Below are 12,727 nucleotides of genomic sequence, written 5' to 3' on the forward strand. Positions count from 1 at the left end.
CATTCTAGGAGGAGCTGGGGAAGGTGGATTTACTTCTGCTCCCTATTAGGTGTCATGGCACCGTCCTTATCTCACATTAATTCGCATTTGGGCAATTAGGAACACTGAAGACTGATGTTCTTGTGCTCATGGTGAGGACCAGAGACACAAGTTCATCTTCCAGGTGACCAAGATGTTACAGCAAAGGGTTCTGTAGAGACTGCAAAAATAGGATTTGTCCAGCACTTCTGCATTGCCCATACACCAAAGTGCTATCACTTCCTGAGTGCTTTGGGGATGTGCACATCACCATGAGCTGATTTGATTAAAAAATGGGACCCAAAACAGCATCGTTGCAATGCAGTTTGGCGACGTGCTGGTGTTGTTGTCTACCAAGGTTAGGAGAGCCGTGGTAATACCAGAATCCCCTTCCCTCATTTTTAGTAAATCTAACATGTTAAGGACTTTGTGAAGAGATGCATTTGGACATGTGAAGCTTCAAGGCAAAGTAATAGGCATGAGGTTTCTGACTGACAAGACACATGTGAGTACATGCAAAATGTGCTCCTCCAGCTAAAAATAACATTTCTCCTGTCAACCACGATGCATCCACCCCCACAACACCACCCAGAAGAACACATTAACACCTTGGCTTTGCACGTAGCCCAATTCACAGCAGCCACAAGTGGTAGAGGGATCTGCACTCTGTGTGCATGCTGACAAATCATATGGCATAGCGAAGAACAGAGGAGTGAAACTGGGCTAGCAGAAGTTGACGCCTTATCATCACAGTCCCTTTGAGCATGCTGTAGGCTGACACCTCCACCAACCGAGTCATCTCCCCGATGCCAGGATGAGGAGCACGAGCCCACTATCCTGATTTAGCCTCTGAGGCTCGGCTCGCCACACCAGGAAGGTGCATCGATGCAGATGGGTGGAGGAGCACCTCAGGTGTGTTGGCATGGGGACAAGCAAAGAATGTCCAACCACTGCTCCTCACAGCCGTGCTACAGTGATGAGTAAAATGCACCTTGTAGACCAGTGATGTGGGATATTTCTCCCAGTACTGCTTCTCAGTTTGTGCCTAATACCATCCAGAAACCTGTAAATAGTATTTCAAACCAAGAAGTGTTGGGTTGCAGATAGGCATCACCCTTGGGAAGGAATCCTACAGTACCTAAGGCACAGGTCTGTCATCCAGGCTGCATGTGCTTCCACTGGCACCACAGTCCAAGGCAGTGGAAGACATGGACAGTAAAGCTTTCAAAAGAGTTAAAAGACTAGAGAAATATCATTTTTTGCCCAAAGATTACTTCCTGTCAAAATCTGCTTCTTTTTTTTCTTATAAGTCAAAGCTTTCTGAAAAGTGCTGAACACAATAAAAATTTACCATGCTAACCTTCTTACCATAATTTCTGGGCAAGTCTTTTTGAAAATCATCATTGACAGTTCAAATTTAGTTTGTTTGCACAGTACAGTTCTTAAAAGGTTAAAAAATGTTGTGAAAATATTGGCAGCTGGCAAGGCTGATTCACGGACACAGATGTCACCATCAGACCATTGCAGTCTTCTCCTGGACAGCACGAAGCTTTACTCAGAGGAGATTTTCGGAAACCCAGGAGATTAAAAAAACGTAAGTTCCAATCTCTCCTTTAGCCGGCAAGCGCATGAGCCTATGTTCTCACTCCTGAAATTAAGCTCCTTTAACTCTCATCTAAGTGGCCGGGCAGAGCCTTGGGCTCTTGCAGCTCTTCCCTTGCCTGAACTTCACCCGACGCCAGCAAAGCCAAGAAGGCTTTGGAGGGCGTTGAAGGCATCTAGCCCTTCACAGACGGTGCTTAGCAGTTAACAGGATCAGCACCTCAGCGACTTGCAGGCTGTCCATCACCTCAGATGCCTTACAGTTTTTAAATTATGCAACGCCCACCATATGTAATTAGCTAAGTAAGCCGCTTTCACAACCTCGAATGTTTGTAATGCTTATAATCCTGGTTGGGTATCTGTATAAAGGAGCTCTTTGTTAAGGGCAGAAGGGAGGAATTTTCTTCTATAAGAAAACCAGGGACTTTTCACGGATGTAAAGCTAAATGTTTGAAAGATCGCTTTTGTTTGGCAAACAGTTGAGTTTTGGGGGTTGTTTTTGGAGGTCCCAATGTTTAAACTTATTTAGCAAGTGGTCTGGCACTAGCCATACATACAAAAGCAGCTTGCCTATGGTGAGTCCTGTCTCAGTAAGCTATAGGCATCCTAGATATTTTTCTTTCTAGTCCTTTCTTACTCCTGTTTCAGCAAGTCTAACACCAACATCAAGTCCCTTCCTGGGATGAAAACTTGTGAGTTCACCAGCAAGCATGGAGCTTCAGCTTTGGCCTGTTTTGGTTTATCTGTTGGAAAAGCTGAAGAGTTGGATGCTCTTGGTGATTCTTGTCACATTCCTTTTGATTATTGACTTTGTGAGAAAGAGACGTCCCAGGAATTTCCCTCCAGGGCCACAGCTCTTTCCTTTTGTGGGAACCATTGTGGACTTAAGGCAGCCCCTCCATCTTGAGATGCAGAAGGTAAGGACGTTTCTCCTACTAATAATATTTTACCTCCTCAGTGACTTTTGTCACCTAACCTGCAAAGAAAAGGTGGGTCGTGAAGAACAAGCTGTATATTAACTGTGTATGATAGCAATCATTCTTGGTTTTTTATCCCTTACCACCACCTCCTCTTCCATGGGAGTTGGAAGGTTTGATGGAAAAGAAACTCGTACCAGATGAAAGCCTCCTCTTTCTTCCCGTTGGACCATGGCCATTTTGTGCCTGAGCCCAGGAAGGGTTTGGAGAAGCCATGCCAGACTGGGGGAGGGATGGCATTTGCCATGTGAAAAACAAATTGTTTGGACAATGAAGATCACGTCCCAAAGTTGTTTTCACTCAGAGGCCAACAGTTTGCCCCATTATATCTGAAATAAACATTAAGGCCCAGAGTTAATCTTCTCCATGGCTTCTTCTGTACCACAGAAAGAGGCAGAGATAGCTCTAGAAAGGTTTCCAGAGCTTTAACTCCCACCAAAGCCAATGACACATGCTGTTTACCTTGTCTGAAAAAGTGGGAGAAAAGGTTCTGACATGCTGGTTGCAAATATCCTTTTAGTGACTTTTTGTCTCTCGCTTTTACTTAAAAGATTGACACCATCCTATCTACCCCAGATTTTCACAGCCCACTAGCATAGCTGTCACCAGGGGAACCTTTGAGGAAGGCTGAGACAGTATGCTCAGGATATTGGGTCAATAATGCACAGTTGTTACTAATAAAATTAATCGCATTAATTTACGCACATACAATGACAGAGTTGACCATTTGACCTCAGGCAGATTTCGTAAGTCACCGTGTCAGTTCAGGGCAACCATGTGTGTCCCTCTTATAGAGTCACACCAAGGAGTACATGGACTGAGACCTTGGCAAAGCAGAGCCCAAGACAGGGTATAATTGTCCCTTGCTCTTATACATCAGGGAGTTAAGTACTGCAGAGGAGAGAATAATGCTAGCAATGTCCATGCAAGGAAAATGGCTATAAATTGGCTATAAATGCATTCAGGCTTAAAATTAGAGGAAGTTTTCTAAGCATCAGCAGTTGGAGCCACTTTCTAAGTGTGACAGCTGGAGCAAGAAGCCTCACTACTTCAGACAAAGTTGGTGAAGAGGACTACGTGTTGTGCCCTGCTCTCAGCAGCAAGAGCCTGGGCTTGGACACCCAGGGGGTGCCTTTGCCTCTTGTGAAGAGGAGGGAAGGAACAGGTGCCCATCAGTCACAAAGCAAAAAAAGTCTTTGTTTTTAATAACAATAAAATATTTAACAATAAAAAATTTTAATAATTTTGTTAATTAATAACAGCTGGGTGAAAGCCATTTCATACCTATCAAAGAATATGAGCAAACCATCCCTCCCACACTGCATACAGCTCACCAACATTTTCTGTGCCATCTCCAGCCTTCATGGAATAGCTGAGGTTGGGTGGGACCTGCGGAAGACTTGGGTTTGGATTTTTCTTAAGTCCAACCCATTGCTCCAAGTGGGACTAAATACAAAGTTAGATGTCAGGCCCTCTCCAGGTTAGTTCTGAAAATCTCCATCTTCTCGCTCTCAGAGGGCGACGAACTCTCTCTCTTTCAGCTTTCCGCTCGCTACGGGAACATTTTCAGTGTGCAGTTTGGAAGTCTGACTTTTGTGGTAGTTAGCGGGTACCAGATGGTGAGAGAAGCTCTTGTCCACCAGGCTGAAATATTTGCAGATCGGCCAAATATTCCACTTCTCCAAGAAATTTTTAGAGGCTTTGGTAAGTACAGCTTCCGAGATTTTGCCACAAACGTTTCATCTGTTTGCAATGATAACAATCAGAGTGAAAGAAGGCTGAATTCAACCCTCGGTAACTGTGCCAATAAAAGTTTGTGCACAGACGGCAAGTGCTGAAGTGGGTCTAATAACCTCACAGGTATATATTTGACTCTGTCTGGGGTTTAGGGCTGACGCTGGGATCAAAGTCAGGTGTTGACCTGGATGAAAGACAACACATAAAAGCAAGCTGTCCAATGACGGGCACACTTGAATAGTTTTCCCCTTCCCTTTCTCTGCCCGGGCTGCACGTAGCTCCAGAGGCGGGGTATGGAGCTCCTGCCTGCAGCTCTGCCAACAGCGTGATAGTACTTACAGTATTTTGGCTTACACCTTTTTTCCCACGCAAAGTGATAAAGTAGCAAATTCATAAAGCTAGATCTTTAGCATAAGCCAATTAGTCTTGAATTTTAATTCCCAGGCAAAGCTATGGTTTCTCAATGTCTGCAGTTCTTGTTTGCTTTGGTCTGGGGTTTATAAGACCAATGGCCATTTCTGAATCCCATCACCCATATTCAACACAGAATCTTTGCTTGCTTCTTCCACCCACAGGGCTCATATCATCAAATGGGCATATATGGAGGCAGCAGAGAAAGTTTGCTTCAGCAACACTGAAAAGCATTGCTGTAAGTTTTGAGGAAAAAGTGCAAGAGGAGAGCCGGTATCTTGTGGAAGCAATCGAGGAAGAGAAAGGTAGGCAGCCCACATGCAGCACCGTACCCAAACCTTTCACCTAGCCTTTTGCCAGATGAAGAGAGAGAAGTAAAACTCTTCCTCCAGGAATTAAAACTCTTCCTCTTAACATGCAGGCTGTTTCTACAATAGCACAAATTTCTATCTTACACTTCCATGCTGTGCCTTTTAGAACATTTTTTTAGACCTCAGGTCCTCAATTTCATTTCTTCCTTATTAATATTAAGCAAATATATGCTAGGTGTTTATTAAAGTTTTCATGTTTATGTGTCTAAGAAGGCCTTTTCTCTACCCTGCGAAGGTATAAATGCAGCTGTCATGATAGCAAGCACGTACGCTCAAAGGCTCTGTTAACCTCTGCCTGTCTCTGGTTTTGCAAAGTATTTTAAAACTTGTTTAGTCAGGCTTTCCTTTTGTATCATGCACAGATGAAGCGTGTGCCTTGCTCTTTTATGGTCCAGCTTTTAAGAACTGCCAGAGGGACATTAGTAAGAATAATTTGTATGTTGGTACATGGGTGATGCTGCACTTCAGCTTTAAATAGAAGCAGATGGGGTTTAGCTAATTCTATGGAGCTATATATAGTAAACAAGAAAGATCTAAATAGGAATTGTGAAATTATATACTGAACTTGCTCCATTTTAATTGCTGTTGCACTGAACAGTCCAAATACTTCATGTTGCCAATTGATTATAGTCCTTTACGGTCCTAATCAATAAACTAATTAAGCTGCTGTTTTGGGCCTTTCTTCCCATTAGTAATGACAAATAGTGATCATGTCCATCACTCCAGTATCTGAGCGCCAGCCCAGCTTAATTACTTTCTCACGGAGTGGAGAGATCAGCAGTCCTGTGTGTGGTGCCTTGCATTTCAACGCGATGCTCCCCACCATATCGACAGCAGCTCAGGGCTGTGCAGGACTCATTACTGATATTAGGCTCTCGTATCACGGCAAGTAGCTCTGGGCTGCCTAAATGTGCCTGAGGAGATGATGGCCTCTGCTTGATAGCCCTCCTTAGGAAAGCAGGTGCAATGAGCATCAGGCCACACATCACTCTTTTAGGAGCCTATGGGCCATAGCAGCCATCTCTGGATTTTCCTTTTTCATTACCCTGTGGTGCACAAAGGCCAGCACAAAGGCATTTCTGCAGTGTGATTCGTCTTGAGCTCCCTGCCCCAGGCTCTCTTGGTGTTTAAGATGGACACCAAAAACACAGTGGATCACACAAACACATATCTGCTTGTTTTCCCTGGGAAACCTTTCAGACCCAGCTTCAGCAGCTCTTTGCTAACATCTGTGTGTGCCAGCAGCCTGGGCTCTATGGAAGGGATGTCCTCAGGGAGAGGGCACCATGGCACACAGTGCCCAACTTTCAGGTGGGTGATGGGGTGTTGGGGAGCCCAAGACACGAGGCAAAGCCTCAGAACCACCACTGGTGAGAGGTAGGAGAGGTCTCACCCCGGCTTGACATCTGTAGGTCGGGTACAGAACGTTTTATCTGAGAGTTAAAAGCAAGCTCCGTGGCTTTCCTTTTGTTCCCACCAGGACAACCATTTGACCCTCATTACAAAATTAACAGCGCTGTTTCAAACATTATCTGTTCCATAACTTTTGGGAACCGGTTCGACTACCACGACAACAACTTCCAGGAATTGCTGCACTTGCTTGCGGAAACACTGCTGCTCATAGGAAGTTTCTGGGGCCAGGTAAAGCCAGTCTGCCACTTTTGTAACTTCAGCTCCACGTAAGTGCTTGGAAACAAGTTTCTAAGGTACTGAAGTAATCTGTTTTTCCCTGTAAAAAAGGTCGTGCTATAAGGGAAATGACCACGGGTATTGTTTTACATGAGGCTGGGTTAATCCATTAAATCCTTCAAGAATGCAGGCAAGCAAGTTAAAATTATTGAGGCACATGGAGAAAAAAGATTGTGAGATTGTAAAGCCAACCTTATACCTGACAGAACAGAAAAGCAACGGAAAAATCTTTAAAGTCCCTATATTTCTACCAAAAGAAGAGAAAATATTCACAGCACTCGGTGAAAATTCCCTCCTCCCCCACCCCCTTCCCAGCCAGCCTCTCAAATACTTTTATTTTATGACCAGAAGAACTCAGAGGCACGGTTTATAAGCAAGTAGGCAGCTCTGGGGACTGGCTGCCATAGCTCCTGCATGGCCACGGGCTGGGTCTGTCCTTGCTCCCCCTGACACTCATTTCTGACCCCGGCAGCCACCTGCAACCTGCCCTTCGCAAGAGGTGACAGCGTCGGCCACCCAGTGTCAGAGAACTTTATCAGCAGTAAACATCTGCTTGATTCTTATCTTGTTCCTACTTATTTGCATGTGTAACTATATTGACCTTTGTAGCAAAACTGATTTTTTTCCTGATAGCAAGCGGAGCTAATAAATTGTAGTACCGTCTCAACTGTCATGCCCGGCTTTCCTTTTTAACCTAAGAAGTGCTCTTCTGCTCTGATTTCTCACCAGCTGTACAATGCTTTTCCTTTGATAATGAGATGGCTACCAGGGCCCTTCCAGAAAATCTTCAGGCACTGGGAGAAACTTCAGCATTTTGTGAAGGGTGTGATCGCGAAACACAAGGAGGAGTTGGACCAGTCTGAGTCAGGCGACTACATTCACTGTTACCTGAAGGAAATAGAGAAGGTGAGAGGGAAATACCTAAAGCCACCTAAAGCTTAACCCCAAAAACAAGCAGACAAGACTCAAGGCAGTTTTGTTAGAGGGGCCTTCTCCTCCCTACATCATTCACATCCAACTGGAGCAGCAGCAGGAGTCTGATCATTTTGAAAATGCACAGACTTCTTTATTTTTATTTTTCATTTGGAAGTATTTACACTTTGTCTTCTTCCATTTTTCATTCTGTCACACGGTGTAGGAGGTTTCTCAGGGAATGTGTTTAGGTTTCTGTGAGAACTCGCAGGACGGTGCTTGTTGTGGTGAAACTTCACATTTAGAAATGTTACCTGCTTTTAAAAGTTGCTATACAGCAGACTTTGAAGCAGGCTTTGGGGGAAACCTCACACTTTAATGAAAGAAAGGGACCAAAATTTCCAAGTCCAAGCGTGGTGGATAATAAAAGATTTGAGTTACAGACAGATGGCGTTGGATTTGGGTTTTGAAAGCATCCCCTTCCTACTAAGCACTTCCACTCTCTTCTTTTTACCCAAGTTTAAGGGTGACACAAGCTCTTATTTCCACGAGGAAAACCTGCTCTGCTGCACCCTGGACCTCTTCCTGACCGGGACGGAGACGACGGCGACTGCCATCCGCTGGGCTCTGCTCTACATGGCTGCGTACCCCCACATTCAGGGTAGGGCCACCGATGGGTCCTTCACTATACAGCCCCAAAACAGATAATTGAAACAGAAAATGGAGTTGTTTCCAGGTTCACCATGTTGGACAGGCCTGTGGTCCAGCTTTCTTATTGGGAACTTTTTGAGCATAGATCTTTTTTTTTTTTCTTTTGTTTGTTTGGTTTCTGTAGAGAAAGTGCAGCTCGAAATTGACGCCGTGATCGGCCAGTGCCGCCAGCCCACCGTGGAGGACAAGGAGCACATGCCCTACACCAGCGCGGTGCTGAGCGAAGTGCTGCGGATGGGCAACATCGTGCCGCTGGGGGTGCCCAGGATGTCCACCAGCGACACCACCCTGGCTGGCTTCCACCTGCCCAAAGTATGCCCAGGACAGCAGCCCCCTCCTCGCCCCGCCAGCACGGGGTCTTCACGGCCCCAGCCCCAGATCTCGCCTGGAGACACCAGCCTGCAGGGTCTAATGGAGATATCTCAGCTCTATAGAAAATAGGAGCTGTCCTGATGGACGCTGTAGGGCTGTTATGGGTCTTGCCTCCTTACAGAGAATTGTAAGATCCTCTTGTGTTGGTCATAATTTTCAGTTTTACAAGGTTTCGTTTCATACAAGATGCCTTCCATGAATTACATGAGCAGAGGCCCAAGAAATATAGGAAAGCAAGCAGCTTGGATTTGTTAATTCCACAGAGTATTAAAAATAATCTATTAAAAGTAGCACTCGATAAAAGCCAAGTAATACTTATTGACGTGTATACATTGTTCTGGCATTATGAAAGCAAATATGAGATTTGGATAGATTGGGTCTCTTCCGTGGACATGATTGGTTGCTTCTTGGTAAATTAAAAATGAAAAATCTGGGCATTTTGCTGCACATTGATTGGAATATTTTTCTTTCTCTGATGGAGGATGCGAAGGTAAACCAGACACAGTTTTAACAAAAAGCACAGTGAAAAGGATCAATAAAAAAATTATTTGGTTAAGTTGCTTCCAGTTCCTCTGGGAACATGATTTTATTGTTTTAAGGTTGATTTATGTTAACATCACCAGTGACAGCAGCACAAGGTACAGATCAACACCACGGTGATAGTTAGTGGCACATAGAAGTGAACAATCCTGCAGGCTTTCACCCTTCTTCAACCACGTTGGTTATGAAAAACATGTTGTGCTTAGTAGTTTACTTTGTGTGTAGAGCAGAGCTAATAATAAACTAGTCTGACAGCACATCAGCTCTTCTTCTCCATGCAAACTGCTCTTTCCTCCACCTCTTGCAGGGCACCACGGTGATGACCAGCCTGACTTCGATAATGTTTGACAAAAACGTGTGGGAGACCCCAGACACCTTTAATCCTGAACATTTCCTGGAGAACGGCCAGTACAGGAGGCGGGAGGCTTTCCTGCCCTTCTCTGCAGGTAGGAAGATGGATGGGGAGATGGCTTTGCTGTTTGCAATGCTTTCTTTTTTCCCCCCATCAGAGCAGGGGGAACTGCTCCGTGTCCAGCTTTCTGCCTCTAATAGCAGCCCATGCCTGGAATTTCCCACAGTGAAAATCCCCTGGCAATTAATACTGACTGCTCTGAGCCGAAGGGAAATCAATTCTGTTATTGCAGGATGAAAAATAAGGCTTTTTCCTCCTGCAAGAACTGTGTAAATGGGCTCTTTTTTTTTTTGACGAGTCTCCCCTCTTCACCCATCTGAACAGCCACTGCCGTCTGCAGAGCAGGAAACTTCTGGGGACGGTTTCTGTACGATGTGTGGGTGAACATTGCCACCTAACCTTGCTAGGAAGAAAAGCTCCTGCAGCCCGTGCAATCCAACTCAGGCGAGAGGAGCCAGGAGGCAATGGAGACCCCAAACCAGGCCCTTCGGACCCCAGACATCGCCTCCCTCATGTCCCACCGGCCCCACAGCCCCAGCAAGCCCCCATCTCCTTGAACAATGCAACTACCCCCTGCTGCTGGAGCAGCTTTCTAGGATGATGCTTAAACCTTGCTCCAGACTCAGAGCGGATTTTTTGCTCCTTTTCCAGGCAAGCGGGCTTGTCCGGGGGAGCAGCTGGCCAGGACCGAGCTCTTCATCTTCTTCACCACCCTGCTGCAGAAGTTCACCTTCCAGGTGCCAGCCAGTGCCAAGCTGAGCTTCGCCTTCACGCTCAGCCTCACGCGCTGCCCAAAACCCTTCCAGCTCCGCGCTCTGCCTCGCTGCTGATGCTCCTGAGCCCCCTCCCCGCTGCTTTGGCCCCTCACGCACTGGAAAATGCCCCATTTCCCAACCAGCCCCTCAGATTTTGGGCTGCAATGGCGGGTCACGGACATCTAGCACCCAGCGGCCTTGCTTTACCTGCGGGCAGTGGTAGGGAGGGCAGGAGGGCCACACGGCACACTGCAATGAGGACAGCCCTTGGGACACTTCCCTTTGTCTCCTGCCCCCTCCCCTCTATCAGTTTGACAAAATACATGAATTCTAAAGCCTTATGATTTCATTTCCACCCTTAGCAGCTCCCAGGAAGTTCTGGGTTCATGCCCAGCACCATTATGGACACCCAGGTTGCCACAGCAAATCCTGAGCCTCAGGAGGCCTCAGGCCTGGGGCGGTGCACATTCCTCACAACACCCCACTGCTTGTTTTCCTATGGAAAGCCCATATCTAAGCAGGCATTCTTGCAGAGGCAACATCCATTTTTTACTCCCATATATGTGGAAATTTTAAGGAGGTTACCAGGTGGTAGTAGTAGCAGCTCCTACCATAGGCCAGCCCAGGCAGGATGGCACAAGGAGCTGCGTCTCCAGCAGGTCTCCAGAAATACGATATTGAAATTGTACAGGCAGGAAAGGCTTATCCCATGTGAGAAACTAAGTTGTGTTTTTGTGGTAGAACATGTTTTTGAAGTAGAGTGTGTTTTTGCAGCAGAAAACTAACTTTCTGTGTTCAGAGATAGTTGTGTAGTCATAACAAAGAGAAATGCTAAGTAGATAAGTAGAGAGTAGAAGGCCTCACTGTTCCAAAATAAGGTAGAAGACTGAGAAAAACAGGATGAGCAGTGTGGGAACAGTAAAAAAAAACAAAGATCACAAGTTCTCAAAACATAAGAAAGGAGGAAAAAAAAAAGGAGAAAGGAGAAATTAAAGGGTTGATCAAAAAAAATTGTACATATATGGTACAGGGGAGCGGCGAGTAGCTTGTGAACCTGTAGTACTCTGCCAATGAGGAAACACGGGAGGTGATCAGGCGTCGGGTAGTAGGCAATAAAAGGTTATGATTTGTTTACTATAATGCGCTTCTAATTGGCAGGACGCCCACCATTGCAATCGCGAATAAAATAGCTTCACAGAAGATGCTGTCTGAAGAAAATTATTGAGATTTTTCTCACACCCAAGAGGTCTGTGCTCGTAAAACAGACGACCTGAAAGAAAAGGCCTGGGGCCATGCCCAGGGGGGCCATGTGCCCTTTCCACAGCCCCGGGCTCAGCAGGTAGCCCTGGGGGCCACAGGGCCATGACAGAGACCCTGCTCCTGCCCACACTGGGATCTCCCTGGAAAAGAGCCCACTGAGTATGCGACTGGTGGGGAAATTTTCCAGTTCTGCAACCAGGCTTTAATACTTAAAAATCCCAAGCTGTCTCCTATGCACTTTAGTTTACAATACAGTCACAGCAAAGACCTTTTTCACTCTTTTTTTTCCCTCCGACCTTTCCTAAGTGACTTTTCTATGTGCACACTTGCAGGACACCGGCTAGCTCACAGAAAAGCTGGATTAATTCGCGTTTCCTTTCCCCTGGGCTGCGGAGCCCTCGCTGTGCAGTGGCAGATCTGGGCCACATGGGAGAGTCCTCTGCTCAGCCCTGCACGCCTCCCGCCGCTCTCGCAGCCGGACTCTAACCGGTTGCTTTAATCTTACCGTAGCTTTAATTAATGTTTCACGGTTACAGGTGCCTCAGGTGCCTTTTTCTTTTTTTCCTTTTTTTTCTTTTTTTCTTTTTTTTCTTTTTTTTTTTATTTTTTTCTTTTTTTTTTTTTTTTCTAATAGAGGAAAAATAAAGGATCTGTGGGCTTTTTCCACCTAAGGAGTTTTCAGAGCCACTCAGGACTGGACACTGGGTTCTCTCCATTTTTATCCACGCCGGTGCAGGTCTGACCTCTGGTGTGTGGGGACAGCTTGTTTTGTTTGAACTGGCTTAGCAAATGTTGATCCCTTCCACTTTAAACTTGCCTTTCCCTGTTACTTTAGTGCCTCCTTCTCTACTCACACTGCTTTGTGGGAGAGAATAAATGGTTGCACTCTTCCTTTTTTTTTCTTTTTTTTTTTTCCCCCCAATTCAGTGGCAAAAAAAAGGGGGGGGGGGGGGGGGGGGA

At 45.8% G+C, this 12,727-nt stretch overlaps 1 protein-coding gene across 1 annotated transcript; it reads left to right on the top strand.

The window, feature by feature from the left end:
• The first annotated feature begins 1,560 nt into the window (after nucleotides 1–1,560).
• On the top strand, nucleotides 1,561–12,644 carry LOC308199099 (cytochrome P450 2J2-like). The gene is made up of 10 exons (XM_080602689.1): nucleotides 1,561–1,612; nucleotides 2,269–2,537; nucleotides 4,139–4,301; nucleotides 4,910–5,050; nucleotides 6,597–6,757; nucleotides 7,535–7,711; nucleotides 8,237–8,378; nucleotides 8,553–8,740; nucleotides 9,648–9,786; nucleotides 10,404–12,644. The coding sequence occupies exons 2-10, from the start codon at nucleotides 2,331–2,333 to the stop codon at nucleotides 10,580–10,582; spliced, it is 1,497 nt and encodes a 498-aa protein (XP_080458815.1). The 5' UTR covers nucleotides 1,561–1,612; nucleotides 2,269–2,330; the 3' UTR covers nucleotides 10,583–12,644.
• Nucleotides 12,645–12,727: the final 83 nt, after the last annotated feature.

The sequence above is a fragment of the Anser brachyrhynchus genome, assembly GCF_964034855.1.
Source record: "Anser brachyrhynchus genome assembly, chromosome: 8".
Lineage (NCBI taxonomy): Eukaryota > Metazoa > Chordata > Aves > Anseriformes > Anatidae > Anser > Anser brachyrhynchus.

Excerpts from the sequence above, each read along its gene's own strand:
- LOC308199099 (XM_080602689.1), top strand. The coding sequence starts at position 2,331 with ATGGAGCTTCAGCTTTGGCCTGTTTTGGTTTATCTGTTGGAAAAGCTG. Across the intron at positions 5,051-6,596 it reads AGCAATCGAGGAAGAGAAAG|GACAACCATTTGACCCTCAT; the intron begins GTAGGCAGCCCA and ends TGTTCCCACCAG. Across the intron at positions 6,758-7,534 it reads TAGGAAGTTTCTGGGGCCAG|CTGTACAATGCTTTTCCTTT; the intron begins GTAAAGCCAGTC and ends ATTTCTCACCAG.